This window comes from Chiroxiphia lanceolata, chromosome 1, assembly GCF_009829145.1.
Source record: "Chiroxiphia lanceolata isolate bChiLan1 chromosome 1, bChiLan1.pri, whole genome shotgun sequence".
In the NCBI taxonomy this organism is placed as follows: Eukaryota; Metazoa; Chordata; class Aves; order Passeriformes; family Pipridae; genus Chiroxiphia; species Chiroxiphia lanceolata.
The window spans coordinates 83,675,391-83,698,366 of NC_045637.1; the positions used below are offsets into that span (position 1 = coordinate 83,675,391).

At 37.9% G+C, this 22,976-nt stretch overlaps 1 protein-coding gene across 2 annotated transcripts in view; it reads right to left on the bottom strand.

Annotated features, from left to right (window-relative positions):
• Positions 1-5,037: 5,037 nt before the first annotated feature.
• Positions 5,038-22,976, bottom strand: part of DROSHA (drosha ribonuclease III) — a 70,082-nt gene continuing 52,143 nt past the window's right edge. Inside the window, exons 26-33 of one of the 2 annotated variants that reach the window (XM_032682831.1) lie at positions 20,644-20,801; positions 18,978-19,083; positions 15,332-15,473; positions 14,300-14,382; positions 14,086-14,189; positions 12,280-12,372; positions 11,397-11,443; positions 5,038-8,444 (exon numbers count right to left, since the gene is read on the bottom strand). In XM_032682831.1, the coding sequence (XP_032538722.1) occupies positions 8,314-8,444; positions 11,397-11,443; positions 12,280-12,372; positions 14,086-14,189; positions 14,300-14,382; positions 15,332-15,473; positions 18,978-19,083; positions 20,644-20,801 (864 nt within the window). In that variant the 3' untranslated portion in view covers positions 5,038-8,313. The remainder of the gene's footprint in view (positions 8,445-11,396; positions 11,444-12,279; positions 12,373-14,085; positions 14,190-14,299; positions 14,383-15,331; positions 15,474-18,977; positions 19,084-20,643; positions 20,802-22,976) is intronic. The other variant, XM_032682841.1, reaches the window with a different exon arrangement.

Below are 22,976 nucleotides of genomic sequence, written 5' to 3' on the forward strand. Positions count from 1 at the left end.
ATTGTTCATTCAGAGACATAGGATCTCTTGTGGAAGACAATACAGTTTGAGGTAGGACTCCCTCCAGTGTATCCAAATTAATTTTTTTCTGCTTTTCAAGGTAAGTCCTTTCTAAAACTTCATACTGCAAATTCAAGATTCGTTTCTCCCAAGAAAGTACATGCAATATGTAATAAAAATAGGAACTTTCAAAACAATTTTGAATTTTTCTTTGCCATAGGATATAATTTATTTCCAGAATATTCTTCAAATTTAGACAGCCTCTAACATATGACTAAGTCTGAAGTCACTTTGTCTGTCAAAAGATAAAGGGCAAATGAGTTATAAGGGCAGTTGGGTCATCAGAAGTCATTCTCTTTGGACCCAGTGCAGTAAAAAATATGCTCAGTCTTCCAAACAACTAAAGTCCCAAAAGGCCACAAATCCTAGCTTTGCAACAGGCCAACCTATTCAACACAAAGGTCAGCATCATTAAACAGAATAAGAAACCAATCCTGTAGCCAGAAATGACAGATCTGCCTAAGAGGCGAAGGAGTCATGCAGCTGTCTCTCTGGGCCTCCTTCACTCCCACACTTGCACAGCTTCCACAGTCCCAAACTTCTTTGTACACACGCTCTTCTCTGTTTAACTCCATATACACGTATGCCTACATATGCCTGTACAATGTGTGCACGTGTGGGACCAGACAAAAATCCCTCAAAACATGTGAATCCACAAGATGAGCCATTACCAAACAGTATGGAAGCAGCAGCTGGTGGAACTGAGCTCTTCTGCACATCTACTGTCCTCTGGAGTTCCTCTTACTCCTCATTGCTTTGCAGGAAATAATGTTTTCATCAGAGGTTAACCACAGCTTGTAAAGTGAAGGACCTGCTTCTACTTTTAGCTCTCACTACCATTTCAACAGTTTCTGTCAGTGAAGGCCAGGCTAAACCCCATGCTCATTCCTCTGCCTGCCTTCTTATCAGCTGAAAATGCACTGAATGCATTCCCACGAGCCTGCCTCGGCATCAGCACACAGTGCCCCCAGCCCAGGATAGTACTCAAGCCGCCATCTCCACCTTCCCATTACTGCCACGGGGGCTGGTAGCCACTAACCCTCCTGCAGCAACAAGCATGCATGGTAGCACAAGACTAAGAAGAGAAGACGCTTTTTTCTTTTTGTGATGTTAACCCATGGCCCCCTCTACCTATCTGTGGCCATTTCTAGAAGGTTTTCATTCTTTTCAGGAGACCACGGAAATAGCTTAGGCACTTCGAAGCCAAGTACTTTTCATAAACAGAGAGAGCACAGCTGTTCATCTGCTTATTCCCTTTTGTCACCATGCTGGAAGTATATCATATGTGCTTAGAGTCACACTAACCTCTAATGGATTTGGTGAGGATACAATCAGGCTTAAAAAAAACAACAGCCATTAACACCGAGCTGTGAATCCAGAAGAGAAACCTGCCTTCTCCTGCCTGTGTATAACAGGGCCAAGCTCAGCTCCGACGCAGCATGACAATGCAGCTTGTTACTACCTGAGTGACGCTTGTCACACACACTGTAGAGACGTGCTGAGCAGTGGACCTCGAAGCTCCAAGCTTGAGCTGCCGCAGCAGGAATTCAACAGCAAAGGCAAGGAAACGCAAACCTGGAGGCTCACACCATGCAGGGCCAGCCGCTTGAATTTCCTTTCACTTTTTAAAATCACTTTTATAAGCTTTCAGTATGGAAGAGATTAGGTAAACTCCCATTCTAGGCTGCTGTGCGTGAAATTTAAAATACCCATATTAATGCAGAAATAAACTAACTACAACATCTAAAGCTAAATGCTGTAAATAAATAGCTATGCAGTATGAAGAGAGGACAAATCTCAGTTGAGACTTGACAGATTCAGGTTTTGTTCTCATTTCTACCCTTGACCTGTTCGGTGACTTTGAGTTAAGTCGTTGCTTCCTTTCTATTTCTTTCTGGGTCAGGAACTGCCTATTATTTTGTGTTTGTAGTGGCTGGCATGAAAAGACCCAGTCCTAGGGAAGATCTCTGGACACTGCTTCAATATAAACGACCTCTAAATACCTGTTAAACAATGAGCACAGAGAGAAGACTTTTTTTTATCCTTGGTAAAGAAAGTATCACATTGCAGTGAGTGAAAACCTCAGATATTTCATAAGTAAATAAATACATACATGCATACATACATATCTGCATGTACACGAAACACACATATTCAAATATGTTCCTAATTAAAATCTAAAAACCTATCACAGTTTTGCTAGATTACTTCCCCCCTCTGTATCTCTAAGATATGAAAGTTTTGTTGCCTCACTTGTAATAAGTATAGATTTCTTATATCTCAGCTTTAAGATTTATTTTCTAGCTTTGCATAAAACTAAACTCTGAATTCATTTTTTTAAATCCATCATTATCCCAAGCACATGGTACAGACTTGTATTTATGTTACAGTGAAACCCCATATTTTTCAGTCTGCATTTCAAAGTAGTTAACATCTTTCTATCCCAATCAATCTGTTTCTCGGCAGTCAGTGCTGAAATAAGCCTTTTTGTAGTGTTTCAGGCATCTGCTTTGCCTTTTCTTAACCTTTCTCTCCTTGCTTACATGTATAAATGTCCATTTATAAGCTGTCAGCTGAAATAGATGCCAAATTTATTCCAATTGCATAAATTCACAACATAAGCTGGAAAAAGCACATCACTACGTGCCTGAAGAACTCAGAGTCTCTCTTAAAACGTCTGACAGAATCCACCAAAATTGTACTGGAAAGATTCAGTACTTTACTTCCACGGGTGTGCAGTGAGGCTTTTGCTCTTGCTGTGGGCACTTGATTTCTGATGTAACTGTTGAGGTATGGCTTGCAAGGGTAAAGAGTTCAAGGTCATTTATATTCTAGTCTCACAGTGAGCAAGCAATTGATACCATATCTGCTAAGCAAAAGTAAGGATCAGGGAACCTTGAAATAGCAGGCAGTAGTGCTACAGACCACATTAAAACCAAATAAACAAGCAATGAAAACATTAAATAATAATATTAATAGTAGTAGTGGTAGTAATAATAATAATAATAATAAAAGCATTGGGAGCAAAAGGAATGAGAAGTTTTGACAACCTGTTTCTGAAAGTTTTGAGGGCTTACAAGGTTGGCACTGTCCCACTGTTTTGGATGTCTGGTCAAGCCCTGGTTCAAAAACCAGTAAGCAGTAACATATAGATTGATTTTGGTTGTTAATGTACAGACACCAATTGAGATGGGATATTGGCTGCAATATCTGACATATTACGACAGGTGAAACACATTGAAAACATTTTGTTTGGTTTTTGGAAGAAGGAAGAAGACAACAGCATTGAATGACAGGGAATTAGAACATCAAAGATAAGGAAAAAATGTTTAATTTTTTCCTTTGGATGGTATGATATTTATTTTTTCTTAATAATGACCAAGTTAAAAGACTCGTGTATTTGACAATGTTTTTTATCACAAGAGCAGAAGGTAAGAGCAGTAATTTTGGATGACTTGTCCAATGAGGTCACTAAAAATTCTTATCTTACAGAATTTTAAATAGTTTTTTTTTTAATAAAGAAAAAATTTATAATTGGATATTGAATAACACTAGCATTTTCAAATGTTGCTGATTGAGAAATTGCTGCTTTTTGTTTGCCAGTTCAAGTATCCCTCTGGAAACAGAGCTGCAATATTTGAATTGTAATTCTAGTTGGCAGCAAAAACTAGTCACCATGTCAGAACTGTTCTGACACAGTAAATGACTGAAGTAATGACAGGAGGAAATCTGTAGGGAAGTAACTTTATTTTTTTCAGAAATGTTGGCTGAGCTTGCATCAGTGGGGTCCCATGGGCTCCCACCACCACCATCTCCATCCTTAAATAAGTAACAAGCTACCTCCAGTGACAAACACTTACCCATCACTGCTGCATCACTTCTGGACCACTGATGTACGAGCTGCTTCTGCCTCCAGTGAAAGTTCAAAATTTGTCAGCTCAAGACTCTGTCCTTTGCTAATGGATTACTTTTGAAATGTCTGCTCTAAGCAGAAGGTTTTATTTATTTATTTACTTCTTCTAAAAAGGTGTACAAGCAACCCACTGTTTGGGCTCTGGCTTCTCATAGGAGAGTCACCAGTTCTATAGATCTTGATCATTGTTTTTCAATCCTCCACAGCAAAAGGGGATGAGTGGGACAGTGCCTGTACAGCCAAGTTCTTTTTACTCCCTCACAGACCCTCTAAGGCATGTCAAGAGAAACACAGCAGACCTGCAAAAGAAGATACTAAGGACACAGACTAAGGCATCCACTGGATGAGACATCATTGCCCTACTACAGATATCGTGAGGCCTGGACCCAAGGGAATATTTCATCCTAGTTTTCATCCCTGAGCAATAGAATAAACAGTCCCTTATTCCCTCCACAAAGGTGCTGTGAAGAGCTTGAGGCATTCAGGTATGATTGTACTGTATGTCACAGGTATATGACTTATACACTTATTCATGAAAGACTTTGAAATCCTTTTGAGAAATGCAGTGAGGATTTAGAAAAAGAGAAATATACCTAGTTAGCAAGATTTTGGGTGTAAGTTGGTGCTCCCTTTGTTACCTGCAGCAGGCAGATGAAGAAAAGGGCCTCTAAGGTAAACCTGCTCCCTGATGGATAGGGAAATATGCATAGCTGGAGCATCTAACCTATTTAATCTTAGGGCTTGAGAAAGAACATGAATCTGTGAAGTGTAGGGTTGGATAGGAAGGGGGAGAAGCAGGGTAGGATTTATGGGTCACAGAAATTTCTGTTGCAATGCCATCCTCATCAAAGACAACACAATGGTAAATGATATAGATGATCAATTCCCTAAGCTCTTATAGGGCTTTACAAACTTCCACCAAACAAACTTTTCACAAGTGAACCGCTTACTTCATTTAAATATGCAGCCTGTATAATCAGAGTCTTTGAAGTAGGGAGACAGATGATCAGGATTTGCCTTTTGATCTTTTCAAATTGTTTTAGCAAGTAACAACTATGCCTGAAGTCTTTTCTGGGAAACTTTATTAGCAACGATGTTTACAACAATCTTAGAGACCAAGGTTCTCTTAGCATTGCTGTTAAATAATCCTCCAAAAAACGAAATCTTACAAAGCAAACTTAGGGTCTACAAATAACAATCATGAACTTTATGTAAATTCAATTAAAATCCCTAATCAAATCAGCTACAATTCCATTAAATGCTCTGTACATATTTACATTAAAAATAAAATAGAAAAAAAAAAGTGCTTTCACTTTTGGATTCATGCAGCTCTCAGTCTTGTTCTCCATTCATCTACTTGTACCCAAACCAAGTCAATGGCTCTGGCATGAGAACCTCTAGAGCAGAACAGATCAGGCTCTGGAGCAAACAAAAAAGGACCTGACTTTATCAGTAAACCAGAAACCCTTTCACATTTACAAAAAAGCAGCCCAAGTTGCCTAGTTAAAAGCTACAGCTGTCCCACTGATTAACATGCGAAAAATAATAATTTTTATCAAAGGCAACTTAAAGAGGCTTCCTCTCCTTGGTGTCTGTTATAAAGGACTGTGCTCACTTTACACAATCTATGCATCTCCTCAAATTCACAGAAACATTCACAGCCACTGTTTTTAGACAGTGCATACACAGAAAGACACTGCAGTTTTAACACAAACAAAAGGAACACAATTTTTTTTACCTTGTGTTTTCTGTCCTCAAGACAAGGAAAACAAAACTGCTTCAGACAATTTTCCTAGCCCACACTTACACAGTGAAAAAAGGGAAGATAGCCTGCTTGTGAAAACACGGTTATCATCTGAATTTTGAAGAAGTCCTAAAATTCATTAACTGCAGTAACTGGAATGCAGAAATTGTTTTAGAAGTTCATTTTTTTCAGGCAATTTCTGGGTCAAAGAAGAAAAAAGAACAGTTCTGGGTTCCTCCCCCCAAAGACCCTATCTGATAAATTCAATCTATTTTTATGAAAATGTTTATGAATAAGCTTACAGTCTTCTTACAGCTGAAAAGTGAAATATTGTATAGGACAAATTAAAGTAATGTTAAACTATGAGCTGAGAACTCCACTGGGGTACTTTGGTGATATCAGATATGCTGAGAGGCATTTGCTAAGAAACCATACACCTGAAAATGAAGTCACTGCACTTTCTAATTGTTAAATACATAAAACTGGTCACAGGAAAGAAGGAAAAATATAATAATGGTATACACAGTTACATTTAACCCTCACCACCCCACTTTTTCGACCACTAGAAGCAGATGAGTGATTTTACAAAAGCACTTGGAATACAACAGACTTAAGGACAGGGGAGTTGCTGCTGCTCTTCAAGCTTGCTACTAGTGAGAAGCATTTCAGCTTTTCATTTACAGACTGAAGCTATAAGAAGTTACAATCACTTCTCAAAAGTCAAATGGCAGCAGCATTCAGCAGAGAGCAGTTCTTTGCCTTCATCTCATTGTTTTGATCTCCTCCTTTATGTTTTAATGGTTTATTATCACTCTCTAAATTACAGAATGTGTTTGTTTTTTCTTTTCTCTCATCCTCTGAAATGGATTTAAAGCACCAATCCATTAAGAAAAGGCAATCACAGAGGTTGGGAGAAGTGAGGTAGTGCTGTGGGTTCAGGTTTAAAACTCCCCTCCACATTTAAGTGCAACTCACATTGCATGTGTACAAAAATGTGCGTATTAAAATACAAACTGATTAGCTCAGAAGTGAAACTCTGGGAAGACATTTGGGTAGTCTGAATTTTTCAGCTTCATTTGTGTCTACTTTGGCACCCGCAACAAAGTGCTTTTGTGGATGCCCATCACACACCTACAGAAACACGCTTCAGACAATTGCCAAATTAGTTGCTTGGCGTAGTGTGGACGTTGGACAAAAGTTTTCTTTCATGAATCCCTTTGAATTCTTTGGGCCAGACTCGTGCATCCATGCTCACAAAGCTGCCCAGTATCTTAACACGTAATTCTATATTACACCAAAAAAGATGCATAAATGACTCGCCAAAAAGGATCTGAAGCAGGAAGAAAATGCACACTTAAGGAAAATAAGGACTGTATCTGTTTCAGTTATCAGAAAAGAAAGATAAAAAATGACTACACAATATGTACTAAAGGACTGTTTTAACTGAGAACCGAGGATAATGGGAAAGAATGGCTTGAAGCAGGCAAATTTAAAGTAAAAACAATGCACCAACAGTTACAGTGAAGCTGGTAACCAGTGGGAAAAACTACCAACAGATAATGGATTTTCATTTCTGGTGCCACTCAGCTTTTATAGAAGAAACATCTCTCTAATACAAGCCACAGACACCAAAAATTCAAGGAAACTGTGTGACTTCAAACTGTACACCACCTTTGAACTACACTTCGGGGACAAATTCTGTCCTCCTTTTAATAAAAACCATTTTCAATGAACCTATCTGGAACAGCACCTGTAAAGAGTTTCTAATACACTATTTCACAGTTATGGTCATACTGGTATCTTCTCGACAAATTAATCCATTAGACAGCAGCCTCACAGAGCAAGACGCCAAGAAAGAAATTAAACTTGTAACTGTAAACTCAATACATTCTCTGCAAAAACAATTGCCATTCTCTTGCTTCATAATTATCTTTTTCTTCAAGTTTTATGACACTGATTTAAAAACAAAAACCCTCATGCTTCCACACACACCTGTGTCACATTCCAGTGGATTCCAGATGTGGAATCCACTGTTTAAAGCAAAACTTATCTCTTTTGCTTAAAGTACTGTACCATTTTCTGTAAAAGGACCTGAAGTTTACAGGTCTGATTTAGCAGAATCAAGCAGTAAATTTAGCTGCAAAACTTAAGTTACATACATGCTTAAGTGCTCAGCTGAATTAGTTTCTCACGACTTTCCTCCTCCACAGCAGAATTCATGCAATAACTTTCTTGGTCACTGACAAAACAGCATTTAGACATAGGAGACAACTGCTAAACAGCTTTTCCTCCTATAAGATTTTGAAATTAATACTTTATTACTTCATACAACACAATAAAAGAATAAAAATAATCCAACAACTTTTCATAAAAATTAAAAAGATTTAAAACTAAATCTTATTAAAAAGCTAAACTTAAAACCAAACTAAAGAAACACTATATGTGCACACACTTTTTAAAGAAGAGATTACAATTTTCTTTTTGATATCAACAGGCACTCTTCATTCACCATCTGCAAAAAAGTAGGTTAGGTCTCCATAGGCCACAGTCAGAGTTATTAAGTAAGTAAATATGCCACTGCTGCTGTGCCCTCCTTTCATTTCCTTGCTTCTTCAGTCTCCTCTGGCTCTCTCTCTTGATGCTCTCTTTCCCACCTCAATTCTTTCAACTCTTGTCTGTACTTCCGTTCAATGAACCGTTTCTGATGGGCCATCTGGGGAAAGTTATCTGATACAAGGAGAAATATTATACATTAATAAACAAACTGGTAACACAGAAAGTCTCAGCTCTTTTTCTTTTTTAACTTTGATGAGATTAGAGGCAAGGGAGAATAATGTTATTACCATTTTCACTCATTTATTTCTAATAATACATAGTAAACCAAGACTGTGTCATAGGACTTTGGTTTCTTTATGATTTCTTTACCTCTGTTTCCCCTGCTACAAAGCACTGCCAAATCTAATACACTCACAAAAATAAAATATAGAATTCTGGTATAGCAACATAGCCAGGTATTACCTGGATTTTACATTCTGTTCCCTTAGCAACAGGTGGTCAATACTGAAAAACAAATGTGAAACTACTGTCAATGCTGCCAGGGTTTTTTGTCTTGTTCTCTCTCCAAAAAGTATGAGCCACCAGTTCCAAGCATTGTACAGATGTTTCCATTATTTTTATTATTATTTTAGACCACGCAGAATCGACTTGATGCCCCATATTGTGGCAGGGATCCTAATGGGAAAGTAATAGTATAGCAAGATGGAATACAGTAAAATCTGTTCCTGAAAAAGTTAATATTTGGCTGTGTGCCAAAAGACAGCCTTAGTGTAATTGAAGAACAGGGATGAGTGAAGACTGGCTAGAACAGACTGGACAAGGCTGAGGTGATAGAGGAATAGCTGGGGAGGTGCATGCTTCTGTTTTCAGGCATTTATCTATTGGCTGTTATGTATGTACATGTTAGAACTGGGACTGTAAAAACAGCTTATGTAATTGAACAGAATTGCTCTAAATTTAGTGCACTGCTCACAGAATATAATATTTTCTGCATGACCAGGGTGCTGACATTCATATGTGTCTGTGCTGCAGAGACCTGCACCCTCCAGCAAGTCAGAAAGCAAAGAAGTGACACAGGACGTGACAGGCTGCAGTAGCTGGTAAATCCTGCTGGGATTACACAGAGTTCTGGGATCAGCACTGGCTACCTATTTGTGTCTGAGATGAATGTAAAAGGTTACTACACTGACCTTTAAAGCCATAAAAAAATTTGGTAGATGCATTGGCAAAGGACTGCTCTCTCTCTAGCTGGCTACTGAGAAAGAATTCAGCTGAGGCTCCTCAGGGAAGAGTACCTTGGCACCAAGCTTTTTACTCCTTTTTTTGGGTTCCAGGCAGCACAGATTTGTTCAGGTGGAGAATATGGTGCAGAAGCCATATAAACTGCAGAAGTTTGCTGTAGAGTAGAATAACTTTCTACTGCTTTGTTTTATTGGCCAGTGAAATTTGTGCCTTTTATTATATATACTACAGGAATAAAAGGTTTATTTATCAGTTATTTATAACTTGGGCTTAGGAGGGTATATTTATTTAAATCAGAAAGCAATGTAAATAAAATTGTTTTTCAATTGCTGTTGCTTTAAAAACACTAGTGCTTTGTTTAATGGAGTTCTGGGATATTTTGTTGCTCATGTGCACCACAAAATGAAAATCAGATTTCCATCACTGTGCCTGTAACATGATTCTTTAAGAACTCTGAAGAACTCAGCTCGGTAGCAACCTGTTTGTTCTAATCTGTTTAGGATGGTAAGAAGGAAATTAATGTAATAAATTCATCATAGCTATCATATATAAAAAAAGGTATATGAAAACTACTTGAAGTTAACTACTTATGCATTGAAAAACACAACAAACAAACCAAATCAAATAAAAAAACTCCATTCCACAAACATATACAAAACAGAACAGGTGCCCTTTAAGGTTGTATAACCTCCACCCCTAAAGACAGTCAAAACTTGACTGGCAAGGCACTGAGAAACTAACTTGTTTTGAGGGGTAGCTGGAGCACAGACCTCTAGAGATTTATGGTATTTATACAAATATATATGCCAGAAGAGAGCTGTGAAGTCCTTGGACTGATAGGCCATGAAGCTCACAAGTCTCTGAGTGGTGATACCGTCAAAAGAAAATGCACTCAAAGAAAACTCCAGTAACATTTTGCAAATATTCAGCAGAGAAGGGAAGTTATATTTTTCTATTTGTCAAATTTACTGATGGTGAGAAGTATATGCCTAGCAGATGTATATAAAAACATTTCTAAATTACACAGATTCATTGTTTTCTGAAATTTTTAAGCCCTTGAATTTCCAGATGCAGAAATAACAGATTAAAAGCCTCTGGCATCTGAGGAACTGCATCTTTCCTTTGACTCAAATGCAAAAAATGGTCCCTCCATGTTCTTCTCAATAGAGAGCTTCTGCTGCACAAAATGCTTGTAATCTATTTGCTTACAGCACATCCACACCTGGCACTTTAACCCAACTGACCCAAGTTAATTCATATAAGAAGCTTGCATACATTCATATCTGAGACTCCATTTCAATGAAGGACTGCTCCCATGCTGGCTATCTAGCACAGAATTTAGAGTTGTATACACAGATCCCTGGATCTTTGGCTGGTATTACCCCTTCTTCATGGATAAATATCAATTTTAATTGGTTGGGAATCTGCCTGTAAGATTTTAACCTAGTCAACTGATAATCTGAGATCAAATTTTATTTTCTAAAGTATTATTTTCCTCCTCCCCTAAATTAAAGGATGAGACAACCACAGTGTCTGGGACTATGCAGTCTTTTTCCGCTGCATACTTAAGCACAGAAAATCTCTATGAATCTTCACTGCACAGGGTTCCCTCAAAGTTGCATCCTCTAGAGCTGATCAGCTCTCTTTTATCTTCTGTAGCTGAGCAATTCTCTTTAACAAGTACCTGTTGGTATCGTATTAACTTCAACTGCTACAAAACTGTCTTGAAAGTACTAAAAGGGAAAAACTGGTGCTTAGAAGCTGTCAGCATTTAGCATGTGTTCTGTTCAAAACTTATCCCCCACAAAACCTGCACCTTGCCTCACTAAAGAATGACAAAGTAAATTATATATTATTTTCTTTGGTATCCAAATATCTTACATTTTTCAAGTGCATCCATTGCAGCTCCCATTTCTGCTTGCTGAATACTGTGAAAGCCAAACAAAAACATGTTACATGAGATCTAAACTGTATAGAATTAACTTAAGTTTCTGACAAGGTGGAACACTAGCTACTCTTGTAATGAAACTCTGTGGATAACCAGCAGCTAGTAATTTCCACAGTGTATCATATATCAGCCTTTCCATAAAATGTGAGAAATAGTACTACAATGCAGTTAGAATATTTTTTAAACTTAGATCAATAACACTAACAAAATATTCTAGTCCATTCTTCACTAAAGCATTTACTTTTATAATTGAGAGAAAAAAAAGGAACAAAATCACAGATGTGTGAATGCTAAAAAGCCAGTGATATTTTTATAACAATCACCACCAGATTTGGTAGCAGAAAATAACGTGAGGTCTTTGAGGTTCATGGTCTTTGCACACTTAGAACCATTCCAAAATGCCTAGAAGTAATAACATAAGAAAAAAAAAATCCATGATAATGTTGCACTTGAATTGCCAGCATAAGCTGCACAGTAGTCCAGTAGCAAATCCAAAGGTAGCCACTGTTTCCTGGAAGCTGCTCTGCAATTTCTAGACTGAGAGCCATAAATCAGTTAGCATTGCTAGCCACCTTGAAGGCAAAAAAAAAAAAAAAAAAAAAAAAAAGAAAAAAAAAAAAAAAAAAAAAAAAAGAAAAAAAAAAGACTCAAAATTATACAGACATTGAACCCTTCAGGTATTCCTGAAGCAGAATAGTTTGAAGAAGGCTCTACACCTTTCCTTTTCTAAGGCAAACCACACACTTGTCATCTCCATGGCTAGTCATTTTGTATGCCACCACACTCTAATAGCATGTGATTAATTTTTCACAATACCTTGGACCTTTACCACATCCTATTCTTTCCCCTTTGAAGTACACAGCTACTGTGTATGTCCTGGCATGAGAAGGTCCCACTGTCTGCAAAGTCCTGAAAGAAGAAATATTTTATTAAAGTAGGAAGTATCAAAAACCATAATCTGTTTGTGGCACATAGATCACCAAACTTTCAGTCTGGTCAATATCTATAGTTCAATCGTGCAAAATGTAAAGCAAGGGTCGAAGAATGTCTGTATAGATTACCAGAATGGTGTTTATATCAATCACATTTATTCCTCCCTGGAATAAGGAGCAACATATGAAAATTAAAACTTAATTTAACCTATAAGCAAAAATGCAAACTTATAACATGATGTGTTTAAAAATAGTGAAAGGACTTGTAATAAAACAATAAATTATGTGTAGCTGTGCAACTGCAAATAAACACAGGAATATGATTATGTGTGCACTAAAATTTTAGTTACTAAGAGTTTGGCAGCTGGCAAGGTTTTACAAGGCCTACATGGTAGCTCCCTACACACTGAACTATCACAGCACAAAGAAATTTTCATTCAGCTTTGAAAAGTTAGTCACAAAACAAACTTTCCATTTGAGCTAAAGTCTAGAACACGCATCAACAACCATCTAAAGAGGAAGTGATAATCCCCTAGACGTGCAATGAATTGCTTCTTTTGCAGTTTCTTCCTGCTGTCCAAAATCTCTCCCCACTTTCAGATGAAGTTCTGGCTACTACCTTGTTTCTCTTTAGATGGAGCACGAATTTCACAACAATTTTTAAAGTATCTAAATAAAGTACTCTATTTTCTGTGCACTGTGACAAGAGCAAATAAAACCCATCCTGAATTTAAAACCAATAGTACTCACTACAGTGAAACAGATAAGAAGAAAAGGAATTTAACAAGATAATAGGAAGATAACAGTGTATTACTAGGTCTAAGCTGTACTATAAAAATCAATTTATCATCACAGCAAAACAAAACAAAGATTTGGTACTTGATCCTAAGTGGTTTTTACAAAAACTGGGTGTTGTTTTTATTGTATTCATGTCCCTCACTCAAAGAACCCTCACAGAGAGACACTGAGGAGTCAGATCTGCAGGGCAGTGGTTGCAGTATTAAAGCAACAGCACTTCTGAAGTGCACTGTTTGTCACTATAACTGAACTGCTATATTTCACTGAAAACCTTACTTCAGTAAATGTGACAAATACACTCAGACTATCATTCTTCCTATCTTTTTAATACAATAATCACAACAACACAAACCTTGAACTTTATGGATAGCCTTTATCTCTTCTTTTGGGGGCTAACATTCTACATTAATTGAATGGATATGTATGCCATATACAGTTTTAGGTTTATTATTGTCTCTTTGAAGCAGCTATTACACTGTTTTACAACTGAAAGAGAGAATGGAGATCCATCCCATCCAGCTTCAGGCATCTAACTGAGATGTACAAGTTAAAAGGTTCACTGCTCTGACCTCTATCACTGAACAGGAGAACATATGTGGGATGAATTGCACACCAAAAACGTCCAAAACCTGTGTTGCCCTTCAGTGCCTGACTGTGGATTAGAAACTGTAGAAGGTAAAATGCTTACTAATTCTTTCTCGTAATGGCTTAAAACACCTAAAGCCTAGAAAACATTGGTTCAACAATTTCCATCTTCAGACAGAGACTAGAGGGCTTGGATAACTACAACAAAACCAAACTATGGGAAAAATGTAGGGTGACTGATCATATCTTCCTCCATATACAAGAAAGACTTATAATTAGCCGGTATCCATAAGATGCCTGCTCTTACTTGTAAAGAGGAATATCTGGCTCTTTTCCTTCTGTCCTGAGAGTCAAGCAGCACTGTTGAAGCTGAGATTTAGGATCATTCCAATCTTGATTTAAAATAAACTCCTGTAAGAAGTTCACAGAGATGTTTTATGATTGAGACTGTGGTAAGAGTCTCAAATGCAATAATGTGTTAAAACATAGTGGCAGAAAAGTAGGAATCTGACTGATCTTACCTTTAGCCGTGGAAAAAAGCATACATTCATGAAAGTGTGAACGTATTCCAAATCTTTATCAATGTACAGGGCAGCAATAAAGGCTGGGGGGGGAAAAGGTACTGTTACTCATCTAAGGAGAATATTAGTGGCTTGCACTTTCAGAAACAAGTGTCACTGAGTACTTTAAAGCCATATTCAATTACGTTTCACAGCAGTGATCCAATGAGGGTATTATCCTACATACTCAGGCAAAAATCAAATTGACCAAGAGATTAAGTGATTTACCCAAATCCACCCAGTCATTTAATGTGCTAGAAACAACGCTCAGCTCCTAATCTCACATTTTAACCAGCAGACCATGGATACTTACAAATAAATCTCTATTGGGTACCATTAAAAAATCTAGATATAAATCACTCCTGTTTGTGTGCTATTTTCATTTGCTTAGAGGATTTGGCAAAAGCCAAGTGGTCTGAATGCATCACAAAATATATCAAAATATACAAGATAGGGATTAACTTTCTTAGCAGAATATTTATCACTGTTTCTACTTTCTTTGGAAAGAAGGTAGCACAAACTTCAAAAATGGACTAAAAAGAATTTAATTTCCACATAGCCTTCCCTCTTGTGGAATGATTGTTTTAAAACTTCCCAAAACGCAGACAAATGAACCACAGCAATATTCACCTGCTGAACGAACTACTTTGTCTTCCAACAGTGACAAGAACATATTAATTAAACACTGAAACTGCTAAATAGCTCAACTCAGACTACAAACTTTAATTTTCAAGACATGCTTTTGACCTGGTCACCGTGACCCCTCAGTTTCTAAGTCTTCAGCTTTCTATCTGCAATTATGCCTCTTTCTGCTTTCATACAGACTTGAAAAAACTATGCTAGTGTTCAAAAATCTGGCTTTCAGAGGTATAGGTATAATTCACATGAGAACGTGAACACACATTTTTAGTAGTGGTTGGGGTGATTTCTAATGGCTTTCTTAAGCCCCAAGGAAAAGGAAGTCACTAAGTTGTTATAACCAAATTAACTCACATTCCAAGAGATCAGCCAAAGTCTTAGTTCGAAGAGTTACAGGTCTTTTTGTCTTGTCATTAGTGATGGCAAATTCTTGCATACCCAGCTCTTCTGCCACCTTGGCCTGTGTCCTGTTGTTCACCAAAGAACTTCTCAACAGCTGAGACAGAAAGAAGTTTCATTCAATGGTAACAATTACAAATAGCAGACTATGAAAGGTAGGGAGAGTTGGGGAGAAAAAGTGACCTTTATCCTTACAGGCAGTCACTTTTCTCAGTTTATTGACATTTTGTTTCAGGACACCTCAAGTGATTTACATAAACACACACTGTCATTCTTTCTACTGCTGATTTTTCCTTCTGTTTCAATTCTTCTTACCAATCTTTATTTATTCTATGAACACATTACTTCTGGATATATGTCGTGTATTTAAAATGCCTGCTTGTGAGCTTCTTTACAATTATACACCATCTCTTCAGGAGTCCTGTACTTTTTCAGCTAACATGCAGTTTTCTAGTTTAAGTAATACACAGTTATATACATTTTTTCACATAAAGTGTAAGTAAACAATATTCTGGAGTCTATGGAGCAGCCCCACTGTCCACAAAATAAGAAATAAATAGGCAGCAATTAAAACAAATACATATTGAAGCAAGACAGTGCAGTGTTTCAGAATAAGCAGATGAGGAAGCTTCTCCATTCCTTTGGTCTGAGAAAAAGTACATACTTGGACAGCCTGCATGCACTATTTGCTCTACTAAAAGGCAGCACAGCTGAGCCAATGCATCCCTCACAAGGATCGCCTGTAACATTTTCAATGTATGAAAATGTCAGGGATGCCTAGTTCTCTAGCAGGGTGTCCCAAAATGCTTAACCTTGGCTCTAGGCAGATTGCTTAAACATAAAGTTCTGCCAAAGATATAATCCCATACAGCTTAAAAGAGTATTTTGGAATTTTAGGGGTTTATACAATTTTCTGAACCCCTGGCAAGGTGAGCTTTTTTCTGTTTGTTTGCTTCTTTGCTTTAAATGAAACAGCATTAATTTAAGAAGTTAGAGGTATTATAGGAGGGGGGGTGAGAAGTAAAGAACGTCTTTTTTTTCCACTGTTTATGTGTAATCTAGAGTTGAGACTCTGCATACACATTTTTTCTCTCTTTGTCTTCCATATCACATTTGCTCATCTTATTAGATTCAACTTATATTCTACCTGGCTCCAGCCTGTCGACCAAGCTTATGAAAAATCAAGATTTATTTGCTCTATTTGATACTTCATCTCTCACAACAGATAAATAAAGAACAGTATGTTCATAATTTGTTTGGCAATGATGTATGAAGCAGATACCCACAACTTGATCTTCATAAACTAGGCAGACCATAGATAGGATTATCACCTGCCTCCCTAACCTCTGCTTAAACTTGTTTTCTACTTGTTTTTTTCCAAAATTCCCAAGCACCATATGTAACCCACGAGACAGAAGTGCAGTGTCCCATGACAAAAATCTGTTTCTTGTAACAGGATTTCTTTTGTTGCGTTTACAGAGTATTTATTTTGATGGGATCCATACTCATGATTAGTAGTATCATAAAACAAAGAGCAACATATACACTACACAGTGAATTAGAGATGGAAAAAACCACTCAGTTATCCTTTTAGCACTGTGGTTATTAACTTGCTCTGTATTAGCATTTGCCTCCTCTACAAGTGTGATCCAGCAAGAAACTCAATTCCCCTTAATGATATGGAGAAGACATAATACCTGTGCCTTTCCAGCAGCTTTTTTAGAGCTAGTCTCCACTCTGGCAACAAACAGCCTGCATCACTGCAGATGCTGTAACATGTGACAGATGCTCAGCTGGAGCTTAACTGTAATTACAAAGCAATTTTTAAAAAACTTTTTAATTCTTTCATCTTCAAATAGCATACTACTACCTGTGACTGTACCAGAAGAACCCATAAGCCAGTAGTGGAGAAGCTGTATCTTCCAACATCCAATGAAATGTTAACTTCTTTTTGGCACATTATTTGGCTATCTCAAAATATGTAGATAAGACTATGTTCTCCTTTCTTTTTCTTAAATATAGTTAATTTACACACATATCTCCACAAGCAATCACTCCACTCTGGGAAGCCACTGCATTGTCAGTCGAGTGGAATCCTTGGCCAAAATCACCCTCGATGCACCAGACACCAATCAGCTGATGTTTCATTATTCTCTCAAATTTAAGTATGGTCTCAGATGACAGGAGAAAGCGCTCAGTGTTTTCTGTTTCTCTTCAGATTCCACATTATCAGTCTCCTTTCTCACATGTCTCCTTTCATTTGTCCTCAAAATTAAAAACATTTTAAGATAATTTTCTTTTTCTCTGCATGTGCATTCTCAGATTTCAAATTTTATTCTAGGCATTGTCTGCTTCAGCATCCATTTCACTCCAGCTTTGTAGTTTCACCTACAAACTTGAACTGTGTAACTTGTACTTGTCAACTCACTAATCATTAAATTAAGCAACACAAAGATGTTCTGATTATTGTTCTGAGTATTTATACCCATTAATAGCAACATTTCATATCCTTCTGTCCAAATAGTTCTTGCAAGATTTATCTTACTATAACACCACTAATGCCTACATTCTTTAAAGTCATGTATAAAACAAAAAATCCCACCAGGCTTTATATCCACTGTCTCCTGAATCCATACATATGTAACTGAAACTTATGAAGTAGTGAAGAAAAATTGAAGTTAGTTTTAGTCAGAGCACATATTTTCTTTCTTGTAAACAGCTTTAGCCTCAAAGACCCAAGAATCATATTCTTGGTAACACACTGCCTGCTAGAGACCTAGTATTGCCATTTCTCTATTTATCTTAAGAAACCACTCTAAAATTAGGCTACTTCCTAATTTAACTAGAAAACTTGACTCACACTCCTGATACATGTATTGCTTTTTTTGTTCTAATTAAGACTTTTAAACTAAGAAAAAATTTAGTAAGTCCAAGAAAATTTCTTACTTGCAAACAAAGCCACCTGTTCAGCTGCAGTACTAAATGAATCAATCAGGAAAAAAAACTACATATACTATTAAGCTATGTTTAAAGTCCTGTAAATTGTTGAAACATCCTCAAACTGAGTTTTCAGAGCCCAGGTAAGAGAGGCTAAAAGACTACAGCAATCAACAACAGGTGAGTGTAGCAACAGTAACATTAAATTCAAAAGCTACCACAGGAGCTCCAGATTGAAGACAACAGGAAAACCAGACTAAAATAGATTGTATAAACTTTTTATACCTGCTGGGTTGCAAGTACAACAGACCAGAAGTTATGAATAAAAAAAAGTCACATGATACACCTATTTAAATAAATGGTTTAAGACACCCATCTTTAAACAAGAACAATGCCCCAATTTCATCGCTGACATCATTAAAATTATTGATCCATTTCACAGACTGAACAGAAATTATTGAAATTATTGCACTGGGCTCATAAATCACCATTTCTTATTCACTGCAGTGCTCATGACTTAAAATTAACAAAGCCTTATTAAGAGCAGCGGTTGCTGAGGCTTCTTTTATTAATCAAACTCAGAATAATTCACTAGTTGTTCCCATAATTTCAGTCTCCATCCCACTCTTGCTCTTATGGAGAGCATGATTGATGGCCATCTCACCGTTAAGTGCCCTTCATGATGATCGGGGAAATGTATGAATAAATACTCGGTGGCTACCAACTGCATTATGGAGTCACCCAGGAATTCCATCCTCTGGTTGTGGCCTCTGAAAAATGAGACATCAATGCAGTAAAATCAATAAGCACTCAGGGAGGAAAAAACCAAAACGAGCATGCACACACAAATTAAAATAAAGAGTGATCTGAAAGTGAGCCTTGCTCATTTCTGAACACATTTAAGACAATTTTCCAGTGTTAATCAGGTAAGATGAAAACATAGTTCATTACTGTTGTAACACCAACTTTCAGGCAAAAAGCAGATGAGGATAGATACATACAAACACAACCATTAGATCACAGATCTGGGACTAATTCAAGGAGAAGAGCAGTTGACATCAAATTTGTAACAGGATAAGGTCTCTATCTGAAACTTCTGGTAAGAAAGTGAACTAATGAATGCAACAACTTCAACAGAGAAAAAGGTCTGTCCATTCGCAAGAAAGAAAAGGATCGAGGTTTCAACTCACACGAGATCCTGGAGTGGGTAACCACTGATATGAAGTTTAACAAGGGCAAGTGCTAGATTCTGCACTTGGGACAGGGCAAGCCTGACTGTGTGTATAGACTAGGGAACGAGGCTGGAGAGCAGCCTGGTCAATGGCAAGTTGAATATGAGTCAGCAGTGCCCTGGCAGCCAGGAGGGTATCAGGCTGTGCCTGCCCTCTGTGTCCTGGGGGCATCAGGCAAAGCATTGCCAGCTGGTCGAGGGAGGTGATTGTCCTGCTGTGCTCTGCACTGGGGCCACCTCACCTTGATTATTGTGTGCAGTTTTTTGCACAAAACAATATTGTGTGAAGGGTCTGGAGGGGAAGCTGTACGAGGGGCGGCTGAGGTTACTTGGTCTGTTCAGCCTGGAGAGGAGGAGACAGAGGAGACCTCATTCTGGTCTACAATACCCTCATGAGGGGAAGCAGATGGGCAGGTACTGATTTCTTCACTCTCGTGACCAGTGACAGGACTCAAGGAAACAGCATGAAGCAGACTCAGAGGAAATTTAGTTTGGATCAGGAAAAGGTTTTTCACTCAGAGGGTGCTTGAGCACTGGAAAAAGATCCCCAGGGAAGTGTCACAGCACCAATCCTGTCTGAGTTCAAGAGGCATTTGAACAATGTTCTCAGGTACATGGTGTGATCTTTGGGGTGTCCTGTGCAGAGCTAGGAGTTGGACTCAATGATCCTGATGGATCCCTTTCAATTCAACATATAGTATGATTCTATGATACTGTTTCCTTGAAACAGTATCTTTGCTTACAACAGAAGAGGGTTGTACTTGGACCAAAAAGCATGATTTTACTTCCTTCCTCTGCCCAAATGTACCTCCAGGTATGTTTTGCTACTGCCTCAGGAGTGATGTGCAAATATCAGTGACGCAGAAAACTCAAGATAAACACCAGGATAGGTCTCCAACATCTCCTATAGTCTTTCCCAAGGTATCCACTACTGACTATTGTCAGAGATGGAATACTGAGCCAGGGAGGTTTGTGAACATAGCTGCTCTATTCGCTTCCAGAAAACAGATATAACATAGTTTGTTTACAAATAAGGCACTCGGGGATATATAATGGAAGGGACAACAGAGCTATGTAAGGACTCTTGCTATGTACTCACAGAGTCAGATGGTTAAAGCCTACTGTCCTCAGAGTGAACGCACGTGCTAGAAGCCGAACGTGAGTGAAGATGACTCCAATTGCCTCTTCAAACTCTGTAAGCTTTTGAAGAACTGGAGAGGTCTCAATGAGTTGCCTGTCAGTATTGGACTCCTGCAGCTGCAAGAAAAATGAAGTGCGAGTAATGATAAGCTGACACTGCTGCAGAACTTTTCAGAGAAAAGCAAGCCTTCTGTAAATCAAGGGCAAAGAATATGATGGACAAGTTGTTCCATGGACAGCTGAACCAAGAAAACCAGGCTTCCTCTGCTTTTTGGTCTTGGGTAACTACCACGCAAAGAAGACATGAGCTCAGATGTATGCTTTTTTAACAGTTGAGGCATTTAAACACACCACTTACATGTCTCTGTGTGTGGATAGCATGGAATACTTAGTTCCACAAAACGTACAACTGTACATGTCTGCATTTTGCAGTATTATCATGTTGTTTGTAACTGAGCAAAAGATTCAAAAATTATTAGAATAGGGCTGGCAGACTGACAGCTTGTCAAGAGAGACAAAACCCAAATCAATTTCTCCCCTTTCCTTTAGTATCAAAAATCAAGAATAAATACTTTGTATATGAAATTCAAAAGGGCACAACAACACAACAAAATTAAAATTATTGCTTTGGGTCAGTATCTTTAGTTATCACTTTCTTGTCTGATGTCCTTGAGATGTGGTAACAGTGTTAAATGCCTTTGTGGAGCTGGGAAATGGCTTAAGCATTTCCTCCAGCCACTCTGGGCATCTCTTTTGTATAGTAATGCCTTACAGGAGGAATCATCCAGTAGAGGATGCCGAAAAGAAAAGTAAGAATAGCCACAGCTTTTTAAAGTGGTATTCACATCATTTTTGGTTTGTTGTCTGTCCATATTCTATTAATTGATTACATTCAAAATTGTCTTTGTTCTTAAACGGTAGTGAGCTTTTGGCTCACATTTTCATAGAACTACATATCCTTGCATGAAAATCTCACACTTGGGTGATAATGGTCAGTTCAGAGTTCAGTTGCATGTGAAACTGAGACCGCTTTTTTCTTCCTCAGGCACAGCACTTTCTAGTTACCTACACAGAATTTTGTCTGCTCTTTTAACTCCACAGTTAGTCACTTGTGTTCTCACAATTGGACTGAAATTCTTCAGTCTGCTGTTGTCCCTGCTACCCTGAAGAATTTGGTACTGTCAACGAACTGCCACCTCACTGCTCATCCTCTTCCCTAAGCTGCTGATGTGAACAGCCTGTACTCCAGCAAAGATCTCTGTGGAAATCTGCCAGTGATCACCATCCCTTGTAAAATGCAATCATTTCATTCCTGTTCTCCATTTCTTATGTTTCAGCCATTCCTTTAAATCTTGTAAGGACTGACAGTATTCACTGGGGCTGCATTTTTTATTGCTTTTAAAAAAAAACAACAACAACATTTTTAAAAGCCTTTCCTGAGTGTCTTTCTAACAGCTTCTCAGTAAACTCAGCAGACAGTATCATCTGCATTATTACATGCTTTTTTTGTCTCCTATTCATTTGGAGGTAGGACTTGTCTTCACATGTCTTTAGAAAGAGTCCATAAATATCCATGTGACCACTAATTATTTTCTCATTACCATTTCTACAGACCTAGGTACTGCCAAATAACAGGGTTACAGACCTTCAGTTGTGTGCATCTTACACAGAGCTTTTTTTTTTTTTAAATTGGGATCTCATTTGGTGTACTTTTAAAATGCAATTTTTCAGGCTAGCTGTGCCCAAAGGCCAACCTGAGCAGCCTGTGTTTCACCTACTGGTAAAACCACCTAGGATGGTTTTTGGGACATGGAAGAAAATTTTCATCACACAACTTAAGGTAGTAGTGAGAAATTACAAGCTTCATACACTCACTCTCTCTAATCTCTAAGTCTTTGAAAGCAGAGACTAAAAGGTTAAAATAAAGTAAGAGAAAAGAAAGAAATTCACAGTAAGAAAAATATTCTCGGGAATTTGTGCCACCGTGCAGGATAGCTGGTGCTGAGTCTCAAAAGTTTATCTTCCCATTAAGAGCTTTTTCTATTTACACTCAGAAAGAGATGGTTGTAAAAAACACATTTGTTGCTGAAGATTTTGGCTGTGCACCCACTGCTGTTCTTGCAGCACCCCTGCACACTCCTGTTTCCAGTGAAGACAAGGAGCTACAGTGCAAAGAGGCTCTGAGACTTGCTCTAGGTCTGCCCCAAAACGGAGTCATGGAAAAAGGACTAGGAAACCATTGTCCCAACTTCCAGCCTCATAAACTGACAACTTGTGAAGTTGTATCCTTCA